The sequence below is a fragment of the Aplysia californica genome, unplaced genomic scaffold (genome assembly GCF_000002075.1).
Source record: "Aplysia californica isolate F4 #8 unplaced genomic scaffold, AplCal3.0 scaffold01376, whole genome shotgun sequence".
Lineage (NCBI taxonomy): Eukaryota > Metazoa > Mollusca > Gastropoda > Aplysiida > Aplysiidae > Aplysia > Aplysia californica.
Window position 1 is genome coordinate 40,654 of NW_004798646.1, and position 27,006 is coordinate 67,659.

General features: G+C 37.8%; 1 protein-coding gene across 3 annotated transcripts in view; it reads right to left on the reverse strand.

Annotated features, from left to right (window-relative positions):
* Nucleotides 1–778: 778 nt before the first annotated feature.
* LOC101846183 (vasculin) overlaps nt 779–27,006 on the reverse strand; it is a 33,404-nt gene continuing 7,176 nt past the window's right edge. The window contains exons 2-14 of one of the 3 annotated variants that reach the window (XM_005112718.3): nt 24,558–24,740; nt 21,770–22,526; nt 20,700–20,800; nt 18,934–19,057; nt 18,292–18,488; nt 16,570–16,686; nt 16,197–16,266; nt 15,502–15,593; nt 13,496–13,597; nt 13,026–13,187; nt 11,881–12,086; nt 10,322–10,406; nt 779–7,047 (exon numbers count right to left, since the gene is read on the reverse strand). In XM_005112718.3, coding sequence (XP_005112775.1) covers nt 6,919–7,047; nt 10,322–10,406; nt 11,881–12,086; nt 13,026–13,187; nt 13,496–13,597; nt 15,502–15,593; nt 16,197–16,266; nt 16,570–16,686; nt 18,292–18,488; nt 18,934–19,057; nt 20,700–20,771 — 1,356 coding nt within the window. In that variant the 5' untranslated portion in view covers nt 20,772–20,800; nt 21,770–22,526; nt 24,558–24,740 and the 3' untranslated portion in view covers nt 779–6,918. Of the gene's footprint in view, nt 7,048–10,321; nt 10,407–11,880; nt 12,087–13,025; nt 13,188–13,495; nt 13,598–15,501; nt 15,594–16,196; nt 16,267–16,569; nt 16,687–18,291; nt 18,489–18,933; nt 19,061–20,699; nt 20,801–21,769; nt 22,527–24,557; nt 24,741–27,006 lie in introns of all 3 variants that reach the window. The other 2 variants (XM_005112719.3, XM_005112717.3) reach the window with 2 other exon arrangements.

Genomic DNA, 27,006 nt, shown 5'->3' on the forward strand with positions numbered 1-27,006 from the left:
GGAGGAATCACGCGCTCGTAAACTTTTTGGCATATGGAGTTGTTTCATCTTAACACTTGTTTATTTCTCTTGCTTTTGGCCAAAAAAAATCCACTTATTTGATTTATCTGGAATAGAAGTTGAGAAATTTACGATGGAAGGAGGTGGGGGTGACCTTGTGTCAGAAGTAAAATAAGTCAGAAAATGGCCACCAAAGTTAGGTGACTTCCAAAGATTAAGTGTCCTTGGAAACGGCAAATTTACATTTTTTGTTGCTTTGGTTGACGTTTTTCAGTAAAAACTACCCAGACATGTGTTTTTAAATGGACATAAATTATAAAAGGTGGAGAGCAAAAAAAAGAAAATTAGGGGAAAAAAATCACCCAACTGCCAGAAAAACGTATTCTTTGATTTCATTATTTTGATGAGCACCTGATTTTACCACGATGCCTCTCAAATTCTTTTATAAAAATGACTCTCGACGACTACAGACAAATAAAATTATTGACCAACAACTCATCAGGTTCTTGTAAAGGAATGTACAAGCCCAAAAAAAGAAATAGAGGAAGACTGCAAGTTCAATAAAGTACACAGACAATCTTTATCTGAGCTCCAGCTTTACCTTGGTAACCAACACTCATCAATGACCTACTTTGGTGGCACTCCTACACACAAACTCTTATCCCTGCATTTTTTGAAAGTCAGTTATAAAACCCTTTTGGACAATAGATCAAGCCTCTTTGAACTGACCAAATGTTCACTCTTTTTTTTTTTTGTTTCGGTAACAATTTTACCAGACTTGCAACACAGTTGGTTGAATTAGGACATATAAGTGCCAAAGATTAGAGGCATTACATGAGAGTAACAAACACAAAAAGAAGGAACAGAGATCAGGATGATAGATGTTCGATATGCAAGTAGGGGCAAACCATACCAGAGCGCCTATCAACCATCCACTGACCAGAGTGACTCATTTTTTGCACAATGTTTTTTCTCTCACGTTCCAGTCGCAGAACTCATGAAGGGAATAAAGATTTATCCGGTGGTGGACTGAATTCAGGTCATCATGAGGATATGTTGGCACCCGCGTAGGGGAATAAAATAAAAATGAAAAAGCTGTATCAGAATGTTTTCCCATCTTCTGCATCAAAAAAGACAGAAACAACAAAAGATTGGAATTTTTAGTACGATGAGTGAGGAGGTACTAGGTCCCTTTATGTATGTGGTTTGTTTGTTTGAGTAAAAAGAAGCACATCGACACAATAATTGTCCTTTAGTGCAGGGGGAAAAGTAAGACAGACATAAAAATAACAGAGGGAAAGAAAAGAAGCTGGATCTACCAGTAGCGCCTTCCAACCCCCAGCAGCGTGTGGTTTAAAGAAAGACTCACAACTAACACCTCCTATGAAGACAAAGCCCCCTTTCATACAGCCGTCCTGATGAGCTTAACATGATGGACTCAAGTAAATGCCTGAACCTGACTACCTCAACCCTTCCGTACCCCATACCAGAGATGCCAAGTGATTTTGAAAAAAAAACCTGAAAATGAGCGGAGTATCACATCTCACCGAAAACGAACATCGTAAATTTTAAAATAGCAAACAAATACATTTCTCTTACCTCTCCCCTTTCCTTTAAAAGTGTATGAACAAAATGGAAAAAGCCGAGAAAACTGGAGAATTTGCATCCCTGCCAAACATACACTTGTTTGTGCAGTGGTAAGGTCCAGAGAGACATGGAATAACATCAAGAGACTTGCCCGGATAGGGAAAGGTGGGAAGTGTTTGTTCGTGGCCTATACCCTGATGCAGGGTGAGAAAGTGAGAAAGGCAATGCTGATGAGAGTCCTGAAGAGCTCAGGTGCATTGGCCCTTTGCCTCTAGTCTACAGAGAAAGGGGAAGAACTAGACCAGAAGATACACCAAGGAAACAGTCGCTAAGTGCAGGGAATCTCAGAAAAGGCCAAACAGAAAGAAATAATATCCAGTAAAAACAGTAGGAACTACCAGCGGAGGGTCCTGAGTCAAGTCGTGTGTATCATAGTATCAAGAATCTTTTCTCTTTATCAAAGTGCCAACGATGAGAGAAAACACTTTCTTGAGAATCTATAGCCTAAATATTTGATAAGAAGCTGAAAAGAACAAACATGGATACACCTTTGGCAAACAGGCAGGTTTCATTAGAAGCCAAAGCAGGAACATAGAAAACACATATCTGCACTCTTTCTCTTAGAATGTAAAAACTTCAAAATCATTTTTGACGAACATGATCACAACTATAATGGGTGAACTGTGTTCCATTCCACAAAGTATGGATCCAAATTAATTTTACAAAAATGAAATAGCTCATTAATATCTCTACTAAAAAGTTGAGACTGTTTTTCCCTATATTTTTTGGATGGTCCTTCCTTATTACTTTATGAAAGTTGGAAACTGTAGAAAGTAACCAGGCCAATGTTACTAGTTCTTATAAACAACACCGGTTTCGCATAACCTCCTAAAAGTTTCAAATGTCAGCGTACAAAGTGAAAGTTTACCAAAAATTTAAAGAAAACATTCTCTGATTTTACTTCGTATGTAAACTTAAATCTGAGAACCTAGCGTTCAGTCGGTCACCAATATCATGCAAAAAGTGACCGAGTCATGAACAACATTCAAAGTTTACTTTTGTGACACACTTCAGATTCTGCTTTTGGCTGTGAGAAAATTCTTTACTGTACATAAATTTCCATATAAAGACTCTCCTCCGACTATTTTCTGGTAAGGCACAAATTCTAAAAATGTTTTTTTCAAACCCTCTATATCTCAGTATGGTGGTAGTGGTAGTGCCAATTTGTACACAACGGCAAAAACAACTCTCGTCAGTCTTATAACAATGTCTATAAACTTTTATTTTTCAAACACATGATAAAGCTTCATGCACTTTGATAGTGGAGAGTAAAAGAGAATAAGACATCTTTTTCTCTTCTAAAAGTGGTCACTTGACAATAAAAAAACAACTGGATCTCTCCAGAAACAAAAAGAAAAGAGATGTTTCTTTCTTCTAGGTTAGTAACAAAAAGACAAGTGTTTAAGGAAAATAAGACTCAGCTAAAGGACGGATGTTTATGGTTTGAATGTAGGAGAGGGATGAAGGAAAAAAAAAAAAAAAAAAGAAAAAGAAATGACAAGTTTAAATCTACTTGAACTGATACTCACACCATGGACAAACATTTCCAACTGACATTCTCAGCAGCAGTCTGATCAGTTGATTATAATCTGTACTCTCTACATGCCTTTTTTTTCTCCCTACAAACACTGTATATCAATAAATACCCTTCTCTACACTTGTTGAACTGGATCGATAACAAGATGCTTGTAGAAAGAACAGCGCACTTTCTACTCACTACCACACATAATTATGCTGCTATGTGGGAAAAAACCCAAACAAACTGGGTGGTGGGCAGATACTTTTCCTGTACCTTTCACCAAAGATCTCCGGAGGAAAACTAGAACAAAAGTATAATGTATTATGGCAGGATGCTGACCCAGCAATTCTTGATACATTCAGACAGGTCGTCAGAATAAACTTTAAAATGTATCTCATCCTCCAGACCCATGTTCCCTTCACCATACACGCAAGTCGTCACAAACTTCACACAGATATTATATCAAACAGAAGCCCTTTGGAAAAAAAATATCCACTTTATTACTTCATTAAACGTTATGGAGAAAAAAAAAACATGAAAGAATGAAGAGACTTACAAATTCTACCAGCCTGTTGTTTAGACTTAGCTAATAATCGGCTGTCATGTTTGGTTATTACTTCTTTTGAAAGACAGCTTGAAAACAGTGTACATTCAAGAAAAACCCTGTGAGCTTCTGAACCTAACATTTGGCACATACTAGACATACAAGAGAGAAGTCAGTACATCATCGCTTAACTGATGGTCCTAGTCTGCCAGCACCGTACACGAGAACATACACGATGTCAACACACCCAAGATGCAACAACCTTGGGAAAGAGCACTGAGCAATTAACACCAAACCATCAAACAATCTTGTATTCACATCAAACAGCATATAAGTCTTCAATCTCCAAAGAGAGAGAGAGAGAGAGAGCTCTTTCGTTCCATCTTCTGGGAGGACAAATATTTCTTAGTTTCTGCATAATCATTGCAAACTGAAAGGTCTGCAAATTGTACTGATGTACTCTTTATGCAGCGCGACCAATAGCCATTCTAAAAGAGTACAGGCTGAAATTTCAAATGCCAGCAAGAACGTGAAAGCTTTTGAGTGATCTGGTCATAACTGAAAGCTGGCATAAACAAAGTTTCTGCGCACTTTTCCTCCCCGCCCACTTTAACCTCTACTATTCACAGTAATTGTCTTATTTCTTACGGTGAAGCATATTTTTTTTACCCTTCACCACATCAAACGGTGCTGAACAGAGTGCACCTCTAGAAACTACAGCAATTGGTGTGACTAATGAGAACATTGGACGTAAATTTAACTAAGGGTATAAATCATTCAGACATTATTGACTGCATTACAGTAAACTCTTCGGTGGCCTCTCCTTTTGAACATATTTCTGTTGTGTCAACTGCAATCCTTTCAAGTGCTAACAAAACCATGCAAACTTGAGAACATGAATCTACATGCAAGCATTAGAATCAGATGACAGAAAAGGACAAGTTTCTATAATATTACAGAAATCTTAATGAGCTAATGGAACTGTGGAAAAGAAAAAAGTAAAAAAAATAAAAATAAGGGTGACTTCATATTGTTTCACTGAATACCTTGTCATACCGGTATATATGATCATGGTAAGAGTGCAGCACAGCTAAAAAGGACCAACTATTGTTACTTAAAATTAAAATCCCAAAAATAAACACAATTGCGCAGATAAAAAATGATAGGGCTTTTCTTGCTTTGGCAAAGGGGGAATGTTTTGATTTAATATAATGGCCCATGTGTCAGTAAGGCATCATGTAGCCTCTCTAAAGTACGAAACTAGAGGGGAAAAAAGAACTTTAAAAAAAAGGAATAAGTACACACAAAAAGCAACATAAAGAACAGCTACAACAATAAAACTCAGCCAACTCATCTACAAAATCCCAGAACAGAACTAAGAATATGGAATGCAATCGTGAATGCGCAGGTCAGGAGTACATAAAATCACATCCCAATTCTCATAGATGTGAAGGTGGCAACTTCTGAATTGATATGGTTTGCATCTAAAACACAAAGGAAAAAAAAAATCACTGCGTCAAAAAAGGAAAGGCCAGAAGAGGAAACAGAAGAACTCTGAGCTCATGTGAAAAGGGAGAAATAAAACCAATCAAAATAAAGCACATCTTAGCTTTTTAATCCTCTCCATTCCCTCCAGATTTAAGTCAGTCTTATTTATTGGAAATGAAATAGTACCACCTCCTTTGCCACAACCAGTGTTCACATACACATCAAAATATAATTTCCTTCGACATACCCCGAACCAATGACTTTTTTTTCCCCCAAATCTACAACTAAATGTGGAAGCTTTTCAAAAATATTTCAATCAAGAATGGCAACAGGTATGTACAGAGCAAGATGATGAAAAAAAGGGCAAAAACTCCCCCACTTAAAAAACAACCCCTACTATAAAGAATAATACAGGACAAGGGAAGAAAACTGGTAGTCAGCAACCCCCTTCTACGAAGATTACTCAGATTGAGAAAAAAAAAATCTTCCGACTCAATTTTGTTCAGACTTTATTATAAAAAAATAATGAAAACCGTCTGTAATAATCATAGTAATTTCTTGACGGTACATGTAGGTCTCTATGCTGCCATGATGTAAGGAGAGAGGGGACGGGAATGATGACTGTTCAGACTGCACGATTTGCGTATATATAATTGTCTTTGATTCTCACCCATCAAGAGGAAGACAATTTTCCAAATTGATTACAAATAAAATGTATACACATATAAATAGGTAGAAAATAAACTTCTCGGGGCAACTCTATGCCCGTGACACTCTGATTCCAAGAAGAAAAAAAGGGTCGGTCATCTGTGGGTAGTGAAGGAGGAGGAGGAGGGGGAGAGGTTCAAAATTTCTAGAATGTTTATCACTCTCATGAAGAAAAAAAAAGGGTAGCCGATGGAGACGATGAATTTTGTACGTTAACAGAACAGATAAAAAACGTTTTTAAGTTTGCGAGGTGATCGGAGAAACCATTTCTAACCAACTCTCAAAATAATCAAGAGGGGAAAATAAAAGTAGTGAAGAAGAATCCTGGACTCCTGTACTCATCACTGTCATCATCGACAGGTGAAAAAAAACATGTCCGAACTCATCAGTTAATAGGGGGGAAAAAAACCCAAAGCCAAACACTTAACTTCTGTGCTGTTCTTTCTCGGGAGCTCCTTAACAGAGATGTGAAAACTAAAAATATTTACCAGCACAGAGGAACGCCACACACTTGTGTAAGATATGACCACATCAATCAGAGCAAGGGGGGTGGGGGTGGGAGGGGAGTGGAGGGTGAGAGTGGATGGGTGAAGGTGGTGATGTTGAGAGTTTGATGATGGGAACAACAGACAAATGAGAGCTGCATGCTTCACATCATCTACGCAAAACACATAAATTGGAATCATCATCATCATCATCATCAATGTACAAAACAGGGTGCTCAATTACTATAATCAATCACTATCATCTATGAGACAGCAATCAACATTCAAGTGAAATTGAAAAATTAAAGAATCTTTCAAGTCCATTCCAAATTGGTCCAATGATTTTTCTTCTTGTTATTATTTTTTTCACTCCAAGTTACAGTTGCATATGAAATACTGAAGAGATGAAGGATGCTCCGTGAGAACAAAATGTACTTCAGCCTTTTAGCATTCTCTTCCACTCAGGCACACTTTAAAAGAAATTCCATCTCATGCACTTCAATGTGTAGAAATGGCAACTACATGTATCACAAAGGCTTTGACTGTTTTTCGCTTTCATCATTGCTGCCATTCAAGCCATTGGCAAAATTCTTACTGAGAACGTTGCGCAACGAAGATTTCAGGCCATTCTTCTGTCCATGGCAGTGATTTTGTAGCTGGGGAGGAAAGGAAAGAAGAAAATTACTTGAAATCTGCAATACATTGTAAACTAGAGTTGGCTCGGGCTAGCTAAATCAGCGTCCGCAAGTAACGAACGGTTCACTGGAACTACCCACAAACGAGCGGACGGTAACGAGCCGCCTGCTTGTGAAGATTCGTTCGCTACTCGCTACGCATCGGACAGAGACAACAGTTTGTTTAGCGAGAGAGCGGACAGGCGGACGGAGAGACTCCAGGCATTTAAGCGGGCAGAGGGACAGACAGGAAGTGACTCCTTCCATTGCATACAAACACCACCCCCCCCCCAAATCAACCTCCTGTCTCACATTGTAGCTAGGCGTTCAGGGCGGAAAATTCTCTACCCCCCAAAGGCTTTTGGGAATACTTTACCCTTCGTCTTCGCGATAAAAAGGAACGTACACAGTGTGACCAACACAAGAAGTGAAAGGTTACACACATAGTACTATTTCAACAGCCTCTCTCACTCCCTGTGGCACCGCAAGTGGCTTAAAACACTAGGCCTAATTAACAAACAATCTGCTAGAGTTCGTCCGCTCGCCCGCCTGCTCAGTGAATAAAGTTGTGGAGCGGGCCCAAGAAACGAACTGACTTGAGGTTCGCAGTCCACTCGCTGAGAGAAAAACATTGTGGTGCCGACGCAAAAAAAAATACAGTGGAATCCTGTTAAAACGAGAGGGAGGGGGCCGGTGCGAAACATCTATTATGGCTGGATTCTCGTTTTAAGGGAATTCAAGGGAAATAGTACAGTAGGCCAAATCTATGAGTCTGGTTTTCTGTTCGTTTCTTTTTGTAATCTCCCCTGATGATGATTTGGTTTAACATGATCTCTACTCTAGGTCTTACTTGATCAAAAATCGAATAAGTAGACCTGCATGTGAGGCTCAACCAGATTGTCTGAAAATTTTACGCACCCCCCCCCCCCTAAAAAAAAGAGCTTTTGTGGGTGTCATAAGGAAGGACTTCCGAGTAACGAGCGACCACCCCAACAAACACAACAAAGAAGAGACCTAACCCTACCCCTACCCCTAGGCCTACCCAAAAAAAGAACCTGCAACGAGCCTCATGTGAAAAGGCCAGCACAAGTCCAAAATGAAAAACATTTTTAAAATTAAAAAACCACACCCCAAAACAAACAAGGCTTACAAGGAGCATAATGGCCTACACCTACATATTGCTAGATCTACAATAATAGGGTTTGATATCAAATAACACAATAGAATTGGAATAAGAATCCTCCATATAGATCTAGTAAACTAAATAAATCTAGATCTAGATCTAGATCTAGAAGAACAAGTGAATAGGATCTAGGAATAGGCCTTGAACTAGAAATCCGCATCCGATTCCGAACAGAGGGGCTCAGCTGAGTCTAGATTCTAAATAAATAAATAATTCACGCACCTGATGAAATGCCTTTTACCAACATTAATATTACAGCACAACCTTTGATAGGGTTTGACAAAATAGAATTGTAATATGAATTCTCCATTGAGGTCTATAATGATCTATATAAATCTAGATCTATCTAGATCTAGATTCTATTATCTAAGTGAGTCGGACTGGAATGAATCCACACGATCTGAACAATTGAATTTGTCAACAAAACGAAATTCAAAATGGCCGCTCGAGCACGAAACTGAAAGTAGATAATTTAGGTCGTCGTCTTTTTTCGTATTCGCATTTCTTCTCAGGTTCCGACAATTATGTCGGAAACGCCGACGTCGGCAGTCGGCGGTGCGCGCGTCGGCGGTCGGCACGAAAACGAAAGTGCCGACAAAGCCGACGGGAGAAAAGGGGGACGCTGGCAGTCGGCCAGGCCTCGCACTACGCACATTGACTGATACAGGTGGGCCTAGCGATAGCATCGGCCGCCTCGCGGGTCGCGTCGCGATTGTCGGATTTCAGACGATTGTCGGCAAACATGCAGGTCTAAATAAGGTTTCTTTCTCTAGCGCTAGCGATGTTGACAGTTCGGCGTCGGCGATCAGAGATAAAGTTCTCTAGGCTAACTCATCCGCTGTGTTGTCCGCCACCCCACCATACCCATTCTTTGTTTCGCAAGATCACCTACAACTAGCGAGGCTTTGCATGAAGAAATGGCTTATGCGCTGTGCACAGCAGCAGGAATATTCCGCTATAACCGACTCGCACATTTGTCTGATTGCGCTATGGCAGTATTTTATTTACAAAGATAATGAAGGAAAAAAACGGGGTTTTAGAATAGTGTCTTTATAACAGACTTCTCGTTATTTCAGGACTCGTTATAAGTGGATTCCACTGTAACCGTCTTGAGGCTCGCAGTCCGCTCCCATGGCCGTCCGTTTACCGCGAGTAACGAACCCATCTGTCCGCTCGCCCCAACTCTATTGCAAACCAATTGTGGCACATAAACGTGCAAATATAGCAACTACATGCAAATCAAAGTGTGTATTTTCACGTTATTTACAATGTCCCGCATATATTGCAAATTAACCTGTGTGTTTTCTTGTCATTCACGATAAGTTGTGTAAGACAGATGGCAATGGAATTTTTTTTAATAATCGGATTTTATACAAATCCAATCAGGTACTCTTCCTATGTGCGAAAAAAAATGAGTTTTATCAGAGTATATGACAGGCCTGCAAAGGTAGGAGCACCACTCAAACTAGGAAAACTTCTCACAACTGACAATGTGCATTCTGAACAGCACAGCTAATCAGAGCATAGGACTCATTTGAACGAAAGAAAGAAAGAAAGAAAGGCAAAGAAAGGCAAAGAAAGCAAAGAAGTGATTTTCCAATTTAAAATCTAGTTAAAAAAGTTTTAGTAAGAGTTTTACGGCACTTGCAACACAGTAAAGTCATATCAGTGCCGAAGATTAGAGGTGTTACTGGGGTCTGGCAAACACAAAAAAGGAGGAGAGATGAGGACGATAGATGTTTGATAGGAAAGAAGGAGCAAACCCCACCAAAGCACCCGCCAATCACCCATTTAAAATCTAGTTCTCTTAAGCCAAAAAGAAAGAAAGAAAAAAAAGAAGGCAAAGAAAGCAAAGAAGTGATTTTCCAATTTGAAACCTAGTTCTCTAAAGCACACTAAAATGAACAGAAAGAAAGAAAGAAAGAAAGAAAGAAAGAAAGAAAGAAAGAAAGAAAGAAAGAAAGAAAGAAAGAAAGAAAGAAAGAAAGAAGGCAAAGACTGCAAAGAACAGATTTTCCAATTTAAAATCTAGTTCTCTACAGCACACAAAAATGAACAAAAAGAAAAAATTACCAGGTCCTGAAACTCTCTAATTTCATCATCAGTGATAACATATTCTGTGTCATCTTCCTCGTCCCAGCCCATCTCTAGAAGCAACCTAGAGGAATAAAACAAAAGCATACAAATGAAAATGACATTGGTCATTACCATATTTTGTAACAATCACAATAACCATTCTGACAATAACGGATAAAGGCGAAAAATCTCAGAGGTCCAATGAGCCAGTTGGGCACCTTTAAGGACAGGGGTCCCAGGATGGGGCTAAAATCGTTATTAAGTAAAGTACAGACTTACAGTTTGGCATGCAGGTTTGAATTGAGAAAGAAATGCAATAGGAAAGAAAATTTGGAAAATCCAAGATGGTCGCCATAACATTGGTGGCCATCTTGGATTTTACGCCCAATTTTAAAATTAAAAGACTTCTCGGAAGTTTACCAATGTTTGAAAATAAATACCTAGAGACCTTAAGGTATTGTTTTTAACATATCGGAGAATTGTTCTTATATCTTTCACGATAAGGAAAGTTACGAGCTTTGAAAATTGGTATCCCAGAAAAACTTCCGAAAAAATCAAATCTTTTTCAAAATTTAGTCATAAAACAGAAAGTATTCAATATTTTAAATCAATTTTACTGTACAATTGAAAAGGGTATTTGGGTGACACCTACAGCAAATTTCAAGCAAATCTACTGGTAAACTTCAAAGAAGTCCAGAAAAGTGTGTTAAAAAATGATGTATTGAGAACAATATGATTAAAAGACAACAAATGACATAAAATCAAAAGTTTATAAGATACAATAATAATTTTTGTACACAGAGTTTAGTGGCATGCAAGAAACTGGTGTGCCAAATTTCATGCAAATACAACAATTTATTATTGAATTATAATTTTTTTTTTAAGCTGTCAATGCACCACCTCAACTATCGATCTTATCAGTTGCGTCTCAAAACAGCCTGGGACCCCTGCCCTAAAGACCCCTCCGCAATTCTAAAAATCGATAAAAGTAGGCTTCGGTCGCCACCCGGCCAAAATTCAAAACTCCTACCAAAGTGAAAATGTTCAAATGTGTCCCGCACTCTCACATGACCTTATGCAGTTGCAAGCGCCGTAAAACACTGACCAAAAAAAAAAAATTTGAACAATAATCTGAAAACTAACTTCTGAGGGATTAACAAATTTTGGCCAATACGGAAAGAGTAAACTAAAATCATAATGGGAGGCAATTTGTTCAAAATGGTGCAGTGAATAGCAAATGCAAAAAGCCCAGCTCTGCCACACTGCATCCCTAAGTGAACCAACAACCACCCACTTTCTGAACAAACCCTGTTGAGTCAGGCTGGGCATTATCACTCATACGAGAACAAATAACCACAATCATACAAAAACTAAGGCTCACAATCATACAAAAACAAATGTGGACAATCATAGAAAAACAAAAGATGACAACCACAAAAATACTAACGATGACAATCATTTTAAAAAATAAGCCACAATCATACAAAACTAATTGTCACTATCACACTAATGATCAATCACAAAGCGCCCCCCCCCCCCCCCCGCCCATTCATTACCTTTTCTCCTCCTCTTCTCCCTCAAGGTTGATGTGATCCACATCCGAGACCAGGGTCTCTCCACCATCCCCATTCACGGCCGGCTCCTCTTTTTCACAACTGGGGCTCTCTTTGCCATTAACAACATCAGATCCATGGTTCCCATTCACGTGTGTAAATGCATTCACGTCTTCCATCATGGGGCTTTCATTTCCATGTAGCGAGTGCTGTACAGAGGAAAATGAGAAAATGAGTAAAAAATACCAGAGAAAATTGTTCAAAATAAATCAAAGTGGTTTTTTATCCTTTGTTTTATTTTAAGTAAGAATTTTACATAGATGTGTTACAAGAGAGTAACATACACAAAAAAGGAGAGATAAGGACGATAGATGTTTGATAGGAAAGAAGGAGCAAACCACACCAGAGCACCCGCTATCCAACCACTTTCCTTCGTTATAGTGTTCATTTTTAGCACTTGCAAAGCAATTACGTCATGTTGAGCCAAAGATTAGAGGTGTTACAAGAGAAACAAATACAAAAAAGAAGGAGAGATAAGGATTAAAGATATTTGATAGGAAAGAGGGAGCAAACCACACCAGCGAACCCGCCAACCACCCGCAATAAATAGACTTGACAGAAACAACTGAACGAAGTAAAAGATGCCAGAACTGCCAATGGCATCCTCCAACCATTTGCACATCTGCAAGTTAACATTTGAAAGGTAGTGATGAAATATGCCCCACTGAACAGGTACATATCAAGAGAAAGAAAAGTCGAGACACAAATGGCAGCACAGCTCGTTATCTTATCATTTTAGCCAAAAAGCTACCTATTCAAACAAGTTCCAGTTTCTTACCTTTAATTCTAGTAAGAGAGTTTTACAGCACTTGCAACACAACTAGGTCATATAAATGTCAAAGATTAGAGGTGTCACTAAAGAATAACACATTCAAAGAAAAAGAGGAAAGATATGGACAACAGATGCTTTACAGTAAATAAGCAGCACCAGCTAAACACCCACTCCAATTTCTTTACAACCATTATGACCATGAGTCATCCCAGCGCATTACACATTCCTCAGATACAACATTGATCATAAAACCTTTGAAATGACGCTCACAAAAAACACTTGAGATTTTTCAGCTCAAACTCAACCCCATACATACCTCTCTCTTTCCAATCGCATTTTGATTTTGGTCCTGGAAGTTATCTCCATTCCTCAATGAGCTTTCATTCCGAAGGGCCCGAAGGAATTCACTTTTCTTATCTCCCAGCTTTTTAGGCTGTGTTACAATTGTTAGATCAGGTGTTGGACTCTGACGTGTACCCTGTCGCAAAGAAAAAGGCAGCAAAACTTAAGAGAGAAAAAAATATTCTTTATAGCAGGCTTCAGCAACCATGAGCAGACAAAAATACACCCTGTACATGTACTGCTCGACAAAACAATTAAATCAGTGAAGAATGTGCACGAAATAATTCATATGCAAAGTGAAATTTAAATTGCCTTGTTTCAGGTACAGCCAGACCCTTGAACACCTAACAATACTATGACTACATACATCAGAAAAGCGCTCACTCTAGCCATCAAGATAATAAAAATTAAAAACAAAAAAACAAAGACGGCAAAACACCATACCTCTTTATAATTCGACTTGTTTGAAGGACTCAAGGGGGACGAATCTCTGACATTTCCATTCATGCGCAAGCCATCCCGAGCAGGTTTTTTCGATGGTCCATTCTGGGAAGATAAAAGGACAAAAAAATTAACACAGTGTTGATCTTCAATGTACTTTCAGGACCACTAAATTTCAGGGTTGGGATGATTTAAATCAGTTGATTTTTTAAATTTAAATCAACTTGAATTTTTAAATAAAAATCAGTGATTCAAATCACTTTTTTTTTTTATCATTTTTATTCGGTTTTTACACATTTCAACATTCAGAATTCCTTTCCTTGGTTTCATAAAACAGATATAAGGCTCAGTAGACTAATATAATCATGCTGTCTGATTTCCCCCCTTTCACTGTAAAATAATACAGTATTCAATTTACTTTTTTTTCCATAATTGAAATCAGAGCTGGGTTGATTTAAATCAGTTGATTTTTTAAGAATTTTAATCAATTTGATTTTTAAAATAAAAATCAGTGATTTAAATCACTTTTCAAAAAAATGTATTCAGTTTTTACATATTTAAACTTTCAGAATTCCTTTCCTTGGTTTTATTTTAAAGGGATATAAGGTTTAGTAGACTAATATAATCATGCTTAAAAGTTTGCTTCCCCCCCCCCCCCCCGTCACTGTAAAATAATACAGTTCTCAATTTACTTTTTTTTTCATAATTGAAAACCAGGGTTGGGTTGATTTAAATCGGGTCGATTTAAATCAGTTGATTTTTTTAAATTTAAATCGACTTGATTTTAAAAATAAAACTCAGGGATTTAAATCACTTTAAAACTGTTTTTACATCTTTAAACATTCAGAATTCCTTTCCTTGGTTTTATAAAACAGATATAAGGTTTAGTAGACTAAAATTGCTTAAAAGTCTGCTTTCCCCCCCTGTCACTGTAAGTAGTAAAATAATACAGTATTCAATTTATTTTTTTTCATAATTGAAATTAGCATTTTCTTTTTCTTTTTAGACAAACACAAGCGCGTGCTCACACACACACTGTAATAAAAAATAAAATGCAAGTTTATCTATGCATAATTACCCCCCCCCCCCCCTCCTTATAGACTGACATTTTCTTCATTTTTTGTCTGTAGCCATAATTCACTGATATAGCAGATTAAGGCTTTCTAAAATTGCAGTTGCTTAAATTAATCATTAGTTAAAATAAAGACAATGCATTTTGCACTAAAAGAACATACTTTTAGCCACCAAAAATCCCAAACTGTGTCGACATTTTTTTTAAAATAAAAAAAATCCAATTTAAATTTAAAAAATCTGATTAAAATTTTTAAAAATCGATTTTTTTTATTTTTATCCAAAAAATCAAAAAAATCACCAACCCTGCTAAATTTTACATGCATCCCTAGTCAAAGCGAGAATTGAGTGCCTGGAACCACTGGTAATTTCTGGTGAACAAATATCTCACTCAAATATAAAGCTTTTTCTCACATTTTAAATTCCATTATAAAAGTTAACCCTTGTATTTTAGCAAGAAAAAATAATTAGGCTTAAACTAACAGACTGCCAGGGGTTGAAATCCCAATTTAATCCCAGCTGCCGGCATTTCCTAGGTGCTTTGGAACATTCACTGTCAGATAACTATTCCAAGTAGACACTTATAACTTCCACTATTTACCATTTTTACATTTGTTTAAAAAATGTGAAAACAGATTGTCAATAAGTATCTTTCTTTTGTTTGTACAATTATTTGAAATATATATGGATATGGACAAAAAATGAACAAAATTACTTTAGCCACTGGTTCAGGCCTTGTATGACGCAACCTCAAAAGAACTTATACTTGTATGGGATACAGCGCTATACAAATGCAATCTATTATTATTATCATTAACATATTATAATTGTCACAGGGTTCAGCAACCTCTGGAACCATGGGATGTGTACGTTTGCACGCCGACCCATGAGGAGCCTACTGTCTCTTGTGAAATAGAGAAGAAAACAGTACAGCATACCTTGTTCGGAACCAAAGCTTTGTAGATTCCAGGGGAAGTATTTTTCAGCAGATCCGGCGAATCATCATTTCGATTCGATTTAGGTGGATTCTCTGTTTTAAAAAAGTTAACATTGAACATTGTATATTTTTGTGCAGACGCTAAAACCAAAATTCATACTTCTAAAGAAATAAGTGGGATATCCATGAATCTGCTGGGTCACAAGAAGCAATTGCGGTTTCCATGAATTAGCTACACCTTCATCTATGATTCTACGCAAACCAGCAACAAAGTACAAAATAAGGGTCCAAACAGAAATCCTCTCCTGAAGAATTAAAATGAGCACAACTCTTGAAGTTTTACTTATAAAAAATGTATTATCATTACTTGTTAAAATATAAAAAGGCAATAACATATTTACAAAAGACATTTTTGAGATATTCCTGCGTGGACAAGGAACACTGGTGTGAATCATTCAAACTTTAAGTCCAATACCCATCAGATTATGTATGAAAAGAAGTGAATGGATCACCTCTTTCAAAAGTCTAAGAAAAGCATATCGATATAATAACCATCATTTAGTGCCTGGGAAATAGCAAACCAGACCCAGAAATAAGAAGTGGGGGGAGGGGGGAAGAGATAAAGTCAGACCCACCTCAACAACCTGCTCTTTCACAAGCAAACAGAAATGAACCTTGAACGTGACACACACTCACCCCAAACTCCAGAACCTGGCTTGGCTGGTTTTACCTCTCCATTAGGCTCACCATTGCTCACGAGGGAAGGCTGAAAAACATTTTTTTTAAATTTATAAATCTGAAACTTATATGGGACCATTGGTACATTTATTCCAGGTCGAGGTAAAATTTAAAAAACAGAAAAGGCTTGAAAAAAAATTATGACAAAATGATACACAAGAAAAGAACAAACAGATACTTTTTGAACCATGTGTTTTGTTCTTACATAACCAAAAAGGGATAAAGACCATTAATAGTGGATTAAAATCTGGGTGCACAATTGTACATGGTTTTTCAAAACTTTCAGAAAAGACAAAAGCTAACAAACAGAGCCGAGACTGTAAATACTTACAAAATCATCACTGAAAGGTCTGTCCCTCTCGGAGCCTCTCTCCCGGAATTTTCCATCGTAATTTCTTGGGTCTTTGGGGTGATCCTTTTCATGGTAACCTCCTCTTCTTGGAGTACCCTGAAAAAAAAATGAGCAAAACATCAAAATCTGTTCTGGTCCACTCTAAAAAAAAAAAAAAAAAACCAAAAAAACCCAAAAAAGGACAGCAAGACACAAATTACTGAAAATATATCCCATCCCCTTTGACCCCACATAGATCAATAAGGAGACATTCTGATTCGAAACTCTTCCTTTCAGGGTCAACTCAGGCATAGGGCGGATATAATCCTCCATCCAAAGACAGCAATCACTCAACGGTGCAATTGTCACACCACAGGCACCAGGACCAGTACATAATGCTGTAGTATTTTATAATACTTGAGACTGGGACATCAAAAAAAACAAAACAAAGCAGTTCCAAATATTATCTTTAAAAAGAAAAAGTTACAGTAAATAATTCATAAATGGATCCTTCTATAAGTAGTATGAGTTATGCAGTGTGGATTCCCCCCTCCCCCCTCCCAAATGGTTTGAGAGGAGAAAAATTAGTCCAGTTTTCTAAAGTTTTTTTTTAATCAGTTGCTTTCCAACTTCACCTTCTAATCACTAGAATGGTTTTAACAAGATCTAAATCAATAAATGTTACGATACTGTGTAAACAAGCTCACTGAAAACATGTGAAAGTGATTTTTAGGCTGTTAAATGGGAGTACAGTTTCCTGAATCCCCTTTGAGTTTTGAGTGTCTGAATAGGTCACGAGTAGTAATGTATGTAATATCTGCTGCAATTTCACTGGATGAACAAGGGAAACGTCAGTACTGATGCTAGTATGTGTTGATGATAAGCACAAACAAATGTAGCAGTATACAGACACAAGCAGACTGGCGTGCACACATTTGTTCCACTTCGTACCCACAGCGTATCATACCCACAGCGTAGCTCACGTGGTACACACAAGATAAGCCATAGCGACGCTCAGACACAGGGTCAGCAGGAACAAGAGGTTACCAAATAATGTTTATCGGGCAAAATTTGCGGGACAGGCAGAAGAATATGAAATCTAAAATCCTAATGCTACCCTGCTGACATGAAAAAGACGTACAATATATGAAAAAGTCTTATAAACGTATTTTCAAAATTTTTAAACGTAAGAATACGTAATTTTTGGATGAGGGTAGCAGCTCTGCATGTATTGCATATAAACATTTTTTACAATAAGTTCCATAGAATTGATGGAAACAGAATTCAAGTTTAAAAAATCAGATTTTATGCAAATCCAAAAGGGGTTCTTCCATAGGAAAAAAATTAATAATTGGTTAAAAAATGAATAAATCAGAAGGCTCCAATTTTATCACAGTACTTGACAGGTTTAACACTTTGCTGTCACATCTTGCCAACCGGCAATGTTTACCAACCAGTTTCTTTGGATTTTCCCCAAAATGCCTTTGCCTTTTAAGGCAAGGGTTTTTACTATATGAGCCTTGTGATGGCAAGGTGCTAAAAATATCACCACCACCACTGCAAGCGCAGACAACACTCCCAAGCTTTATTCTATTTGAGCGTGTTTTACGAAACTGTTGCCAGAATTTGGTCCTCCCCAATACTAGATGAAAACTATTAAACTAACTTTTGAAAGAATCAAAATTACTGTCTAGCTGCAATTTCTAAAAGAAAATGTCTTACCTGTGAAGGGCGAGGAGGGATCAGCTTTCCATCTCGACTTATTGACCTTCCCAAAGACGGCTGTGAGCTGTACTGCATTCCATACTTTTCGTAATTATAACCTGGAGGATAGTATCCATAATTGTAAGGGGAGTTGTAGCTGTCATCATCCACAGAATGATGCCGATATTTTGACTGGCCTTGATGGAATCGCTTGCCTATGAGAGAGAATAAAAAGGCAAACGCATTTTATTTTCTCATCTCTCAAGACCAAGACAATGCAAGCTTCAAATTAAGCCAAACTTTGTCATACCACCTAACCACCCACTCTGAAGTTGGAATGCCAACATTAAGTTTTTGCAAGGAATAGACATCTGAAAAATACCTCACTGCGATAAAATGTGATTCTAAACAAAGTTGGTTTCATGTCTTTTTTTTTTCAAAATTGGTTTTATTACCAGTATCCTAACTTTATCGCATGATGAAAAAAAATTAACAAGACATTTATCAACTTTTGAAGTGGTTTCTGAATTTCCACTTTCATACTTTTCGTGAAGATACAGGCCTATTCACACTATTGGAAAATGACAATAGTTTGAGAACACTGTCTAATCAGCAAACAAGCTCCTTGTATACATATCAAATAATCAAATTGACACAAACCTTCATGGAAGTCAAATGAGCTTTGCCTGTGAAGACGGCTGAACTCTGGCCTGGCGGAATAAGGATCATCTCTACGTTGACGATTGCGCTCAGCTGGATATGAGACTGATTTCACACTTGAACTCTTCTGGGGAAAAAACAACTTTTATTCTAATATATTCAAGTGGGTATCTGTTAAACCTTTTCTATTAGATTCAACAAAAATGTATCATGTCAATTTCTGAAGCCTGTCTGTGTGATATACCTTCAATGGAGGACTTTCACACTGCTCCAAAGGACATTATGTGAGGGGTGCTAACGAAGTGAGTCATTTCTCAAATCCACAAATGGAGATATTGGCCAACAATCGACACTAGTGCCAAATTTGTAGATTTTCTTTTGATGCCATATTCTTTAACCCTTCCAGCCCCAGCCATTTTTGTGCACTTCCTTACCCCAGCCCCAGCCAATACAGCGGTATTTCAGAGAAACTGGCATGCATTCTAAAAAGTGATGTAATATCTTTGTAATGAGGTTTAGGTAATAACATAGAACAGTGTTCAAAGGTAAATGAACGAATATTATGAAAATTAGAGTTTAATTAGGTTCGCTAATTTAGAAAAATACGCAAATTTGGTACCCCCCGAAACTGAGAATATACGCTCTTGGGATGGTGGGAGGTACAAGCTCTGCTGAAAATATACCCGCTTGGGGCTGGAAGGGTTAAGTATAACATGCCTTTAATTATTTCATACTTATAAATTGTAAAAACTTCACCTATAAGTGTGATATATGGATTTCCATCGGGCTCAAATCCAAGAAGTAACTCATTTTTTCAGCACGCTTCACATATACAGTCGAACCTGTGTAAGACGGCTACCCATTGTCAAGGAGAAAAGTGCTCGTATAAGACAGGTGGCCGTCTTAAGTGGGACTGATCAAGATAAAGAAAACAAACCCTTCCTTTCAGTGGTAGCTGCATTGTTGTTGTTGTTGTTGCTTTCGCTGGTTCTTTTTTTCTTTTTCTTTTTTTTTGTTGCTGCTTTTGCGCAAAGGTGACAATTAAACGAAATGTGTCAAACAAGGAGGACCGCGTGCTATGGTAAAACAAACACACAGATCGCCACCACCCAGAGAACGAGCGACGCTTCTATCACAAGTTCATGTTGACCCACATTGCCACTTTGTTACAGACTGGGTAAACAGTGACCACTCATCTCACGATTTGTGTATGAGTTCTGGGCGGGGCTTATGGGTTATGAGGGATCACACGCTTACCTCACCAGCAGCTGGAAATTTATTGTTACCTATTGGTCAACAGCGGGAGGGGCCTATGCAACATGATCTGTTGGAGGGACTACCTAACAACAAGAACAGGTGATTGGATTATGACGGCTTGCCCACAATGCCAGGGGCCAATGCATGATTTATGACAAAATGTAATGGAGTCACTAAGGTGGCCGTCTAAGCATTGACAACAATAGTTAACAATTTAATTCCTATATATGCTTCAAAGAAAAATAATTTCCTTTAAAATCATATATATTCTTTCATGAAAAGTTTTATCTTCACTATAAATAGCCATCAGTAAAATTGCATTTCAAATAGTTTAATATTTTAACAAAGAATAAGATACTAACTTCAAACTATTGAAATTACAGGCTGAGTAATAAGGGGAAAAAATAAGGATTACAAAGAGCCCAACTTTAAAAGCAATCACATCTAATGCACACATTAGCAACCTTTAAAAAATAAAGAAAGAGTAAATCATTAACCAGACAACTAACCGAAGAATCGGCAGGGGGAAACTTGAGCCATGGCGGAGCAAAATCTTGCTTGGGTTCATTACTCTCTGCCATATCTCCTTTCACATGAACATTGTGTGACCCTGAAAGCAAAACATGTAACCATTTTTTTAAATTGTTAAAACAGTTGCGTATTATAGAGTTAAGAAGATATAGTGAACACTTAATATGAAGCGAGAAGTCTGGCAAAGTCTAGAAATCTTTACTACATGAAATGAGTTATGGCACAAACAATATCATAGGACATAGTTTTGAAAACTTTAAAAATATGAATTTTTAGTGTCTTATATTCATATACATCTCTCTACCTATTAACTCTCACATTAGACCCTGAAAGTATTAACAGAGTAATGTAAGAGTAAGCAATAAGATTTGCAAACAAAATTAGTTTTAGTAAGAGTTTTACGGCACTTGCAAAACAATATGGTCATATCATAACTTAATATAAGTGCCGAAGATTAGAAATGTGACAAGAGATTAACAAACACAGAAAAGGAGGATAGATAAGGATGGTAGACATTTGACAGGAAAGAAGGAGCAAACCACACCAGAGCACCCTGTGGAAACATGCTGGCGGGGACTCTAAATGTATGGATTATATTTATTGTCTCAAACATCTTGTACCAATACTACAGTTTTATATCAAGTCAAGTGCAATATATGACAAGAACAACGAGATAAAAATATAAACAGATGCATAAGCATGCTGCATGGTGTACTGCCCACATTTTCAGAAATCCATATTTCCAGATCTCCACATATGGAAAATCTGCACCTCGGCTGCAATAGGGACCAGCTCGTACAGATTTCCATCCTGAACATGACACTGGATCACAGGGTTAGAGATGTAAATGATAAAAGATCTCATATTTTATTGATTGAAACAACTGCACCACATGAGACTGAGATAGCAATCACATCTTTCATTTAGCAGAACCCTTTTCTTTTAACTCCAGCAGGGGTTTTCTGTGTAATTTTTAAAACAAACACTTCCCCCTCCCCCCTTCTGCCCCTCCACCAATAAAAATTACAACGTAATTTTTAAAACTCACCTGGAAGATACACAACTGAAACAGGATAACTCAGCAGTTGACTTGATGTGGATGATCCGAGTGGGCTGTAACTTGTACTTTGCAAATATAATACGATGAACACTGAACACCAAATGGAACAATAAGCAAAAACTATTCAAAAGAGATCAAAGGCACTTGGGAAAGGAACATTCAACAAACAACAAGCTTAAAGTCACTGTGTGCTAAAAATGTACAAACTTATTTACAAGATGGTTAATACTATGAAATATGTAAAGGCATATAGAGCTCTTGATGAATTCACTCCATTACAACAGCTAGCTACATGTCCTCGCAAGCAAGTATCAACACTTTCTCCAAGTAAGAAGCACAAAAAGCCTTTGACTCGAGAGAAACCTGCATCCTCGTCTCACGAATATCGCCAACACACAGTAATGAATGAGCAAGAGATGGGGACTATGGATCCTCCTAGAAATACCAACCCACCCCCCGGGAAAAAAAAATTCGAAATATATTTCAGACCAGCTCTGAGGGTCTCAGGCTACAGCCCTCGTACGTGAATCAAAGTAACTCTAAAACATTTTCTTTCTTGCTCTTGTTCCTCCAAGAATATAAACACTAAAGCACTTTCGTTGTCTTCGTCTGGCTGTTCAGTTTATCACATAATGGCTTTGTTGAAGCAATGTTTTAAACAATCCTCCCTCCAAGATCAATGTCCAGGACGGTAGAAAGAGTTGAAAATCTCCACCATCAACTAGCTCATACTCTGATGACCGACCTGAGAAAGCCAAAAAAATGTCATACAGTAAAAACTTCACAACAATAATCTGCAAGTGATAAATCATATTTTTTGGTATAAGTACTGAAACGGGACATTTGGCTTTTAATTTTTTTTAAATAATGGAAAACGAGATTTTCATTCAGCTCTAAAAAAATTAATCCTCGGAGCAATTAATTTTCTCCTTAAATTTGAACTTATAGAGGGGGAAAAAAACGTGATTTTTCCGTGCCTTCTAGATTTCGTAACAAATTACAAAGTATGTTTTCTTCTCAAAAGATTACAGCAAAGAAGAAGAAATGAAGAGAAACGCAAGATCAAAATCGAAACATGGCCATGGATAGTCTCTTTTCCTGGGGTGTCAAGGGCAGGAGTTGTGGGGTGTCTGTAACGTAAACAAAGTGCTACACTGGTCTCCACGGGCTCATCATTGTTGAGTTTGGAATTTTTTTTAAAGCAGGTGGGGGTAGTCATTGGCTATCGGCTCGACCCTTCCCTATCAAATTGCCATGATGTGTCATAAGTCTCTGATTAGATGATGCATGACTAAACACCAGGCAGTGCACCACAGCTAATTGTTTCAAGTTTCAAACTTGGTCTGCTTTTTTTTTTTTTCATTTGCCAAGGCTGTCACCTACAACACAAAAGCCCAAGAATATTTTTTAAACCTTGTCGCACTAATGTTAGCCTCACTCCTGGCTTTGGCACAGCTCTAACTAAGGCTTTTATAAGGGCAAAGTGGTAGACTTTAGAAGTTCCAAAGCTTAGAGTAGGGCAAACATCAGGTTGACAATGTGTTAAAAAGTTCCTTCTCTTTTGTTTTGTGGGTGGCAGACTTAACGGAAGAGAGAAATTTTTTTAAATGGATGATTGTTTGAAACTTGATGCAATTATCTAAGTTGGGTGTGTATAGAGTGTTGGGATGCACAGTCAGGATCAAAGGCTTGTGACTTATTCTGTAGTATCAAAGATTTCGTATGTTTATGGAAGCAGTAACTCATCCCCATTCCCCTGCTCTTTTTTTTTCTTAACCGGACCATGGTCAGCCTGCCAAAACCTCTTTTTGTTTATCACGCTACGTCTTTGTTTGTGTCACATTTATAATTGCTTTATTACAACTGAGGGAAGAAGGCGATCCATGGCTAAATTACAAACTAACTTGTTGATTTCTAAAACATTTATAAATGCTGTTGGGTGGATATAGCCCTGTCAGTACCAGCAATTATAAATGTGACACAAACAAAGACGTAGCGTGATAAACAAAAAGAGGTTTTGGCAGGCTGACCATGGTCCGGTTAAGAAAAAAAAAGAGCAGGGGAATGGGGATGAGTTACTGCTTCCATAAACATACGAAATCTTTGAAACTACAGAATAAGTCACAAGCCTTTGATCCTGACTGTGCATCACAACACTCTATACACACCCAACTTAGATAATTGCATCAAGTTTCAAACAATCATCCATTTTTTTAAATTTATCTCTTCCGTTAAGTCTGCCACCCACAAAACAAAAGAGAAGGAACTTTTTAACACATTGTCAACCTGATGTTTGCCCTACTCTAAGCTTTGGAACTTCTAAAGTCTTTCATGTTTTTCTAAGGGCAAAATGGCACTGAGCAACTATGAGGGCTCAATGCAAAGAGGGTGTTAAAGCTAGACAGCTGCACGTGTTGTGGTGACATAGACTGTCCCGGTTTGGTAGTTTTCCTCCCTTTATACACCAGGAAGGTTGGCAATGGGTTGGGGTAGCCGAAATTTTTTTTTAAATTGACATCACAGGCATTACGGCCATATTTTCATTTAGTAAAATTGAATGAAAATGTAACGATTCTGCTAAATTCGCATTGATGGTCAGCCCTCTGATTTCCTAGCTTATTTCTCCCACTTATTTCCACACTCATTCATTTCTATTGTAGTCTCTTGACCAGGAAATTTGAAAGTTGACAGGCACAGGGACATTTTTCTCCACTCACTCAAATTGACTTGATCTTTGAACACACACAAAAACTAATTTTACTTTTACTCTACCAACCTGTAAATTGTGACAATGCTGTTCAAGTACTGGAATGAAACACTTATTGTTATCCCTCTTTGCTGTCTGTACTGTACACAGCTCAATGAAATGTTAAACATCTGCCGCACACAGCTGTTTCATCTAATCCACGGAGACCAGTAGTAAGTCATGGGGTGTAAAACACAAATGACTTGCACAGATCTGTGGAAAGGAAGAAAAGGCAAAGCTTAGGTTGATATAGGCTGGACAGGCAGTCCAGCAGAAGGCACCCAACCTTGTCAATCTGGCATATTAGAGTAATCAATAACACAAATAATATGTAACAGTACAGTATGAATAAAAAATCTCAAACTCAACACCTATCTCTTGTTTTGGTGTGAGTCATGAGTGGACTCATTAAAACTATGGGAGAAGCTGCATGGGCCAATAGAAGAACCGAGCAGGACAGCCCAGAATGATAAGATTCCAGATTTCACATGTAATGTGATCTAGAAGAAGTTATGAGGTGTCAAAAGCTGACTTGTACACCTTTGTTTGAAGACACTGCTGCATCTGTTGGTTTTTTTTAAAGTGAATTCTTGACATACCCTTTTCGTCTTTTATGCCTTGACTGAAGGCTATAACTGGTTCAGTCACCTTAAATTGCTTTATTACGTAAGTACAGATTTCAAACCTCTATTTGACCCTAGCAAATGATTTGGCAACCAGCTGTGCCCACTGACATTACAAACATCAGTTTAACTGTTTGATTTCGTAAGGAGTAATTCCAAAAGTTCAGCAAAAAGCACCTTAATACAGTCACACAGTATCTGCTGGCAACCTATCCCACAAAAAATTACTTTAAGAAAGAAACATCTCAGAAAAACATTCCCAGTCCCTATCAAAGACTGGATAATAACTAATTTCACAAGCGGCAGCACATTTTATCACAACAACAAATTTTACATAATGGATTCTACCTGTACTCTAATGTGGCGTGGGCGGGGGGAGACAACTTTCATCTCTTTCACCAGCTTTGGTATTAAAAGCTTGGTTTAGCATTTCGACAGAGATTTTATGTGAATTTTTAATGCGTAATCTCAGTCATAGACCTAATCTGACCTTTCTTGCAGTGTTAGTTCATGAAGACAAAACGAATAACGAACTTATTAAGAATAAATTGAACCTCATGTTACTGTTACATAGCCATTATAGTTATTATCCAGTCTTTGATAAGGACAGGAATGTTTTTCTGAGAGGTTTCTTAAAGTAATTTTTTGTGGGATAAGTTGCCAGCAGATACTGTGTGACTGTATATAGGTGGATAAAAAAATAATACAAGTTGTGAAGTATTTCAAATACTTGTAAAGCTATTTTATTGACCTGAAGTTTTCAGTCCCTCAAAATATTCTCCCCCACTCTGTGCATACAAGATTCCAATCTCCACAGCCAGCTCTGGAAGACATATTTGGTGGTCAGCTTCTTGTACGCTTTACATCTCTTGCTAGGTTATGAAAGCATTAAAACTTTTGTTCCGCAAGCTTTGTTTGTTTGAGTAAAGAGAAGCACATCCATGCAATTACGGTCATTTAGTAGTGGGAAAAAGTAAGACAGACAGAAACAACAGTGGGAAAGTAAAGAACTAGGACCTACCAGCAGCGTCCTCCAACCACCCACCATTCAGCAAGCAAACTTATCTTTGAGAATAGGAAATAACCAGGAGTCACAGACAGCTCCTAATAGGATGTATAAAAACTTTCGTTCAGCAGGTTTAACTTTCAGAATAGGAAATAACTAGGTTATAACTGGGGGGTTTTTTTAAAGGTAGCTGTTACCCATTTATCCCTTATGTGAACACCAGTAGGGAAACTTTCATGCACAGCCAGAGGTGTGACAGTTGAACACTATCCAGGGCTCCCTTTTTCAGGTCAAATTAACAGGTTCCTTCACCCTTTGGTTTTCTATCTTAAGGTGTACTTAAACTTAAGAAACTTAACGGGTTGTTGGTTGTTGTTTTTTTTTGTTCATGTTTGACATTCGAGTAATTATAAACTGGGAATACACATGTAGTGTGAGTGTTTGGAGGGTAAAAAGGAAGTGACAAAAGGCTTTTCCTACCTTATACAACACTCATACAATACATATCTGCCGTCGTAAGGGAAAACGACGAATGGTCCTGCGCAGGTAGCGAGGCAAATTTTTCAGGAGAGGCAAAAACAGTTTTCGCTTTATAACCCTTCTACTTTTCACTTTTTTAAGCTGTAATTCACCAGATATCTGAATGGGATGCTCATAATGCAGTTTCTAAAGTTTGAATGGTTTAGGTTTAAAAGTAGCAAAGTTATTCGACATTCGTCGTTCTCCCTTACACTGCGCACCCGCAGGTGAGCCTTGCGATGTACGCGAAAACGACGAATGGTACGGTTCGTCGTTCTCCCTTACACTCGTGAACGTTTATGGGAGTAGGCGATGGTCAGTTGTGACGCAT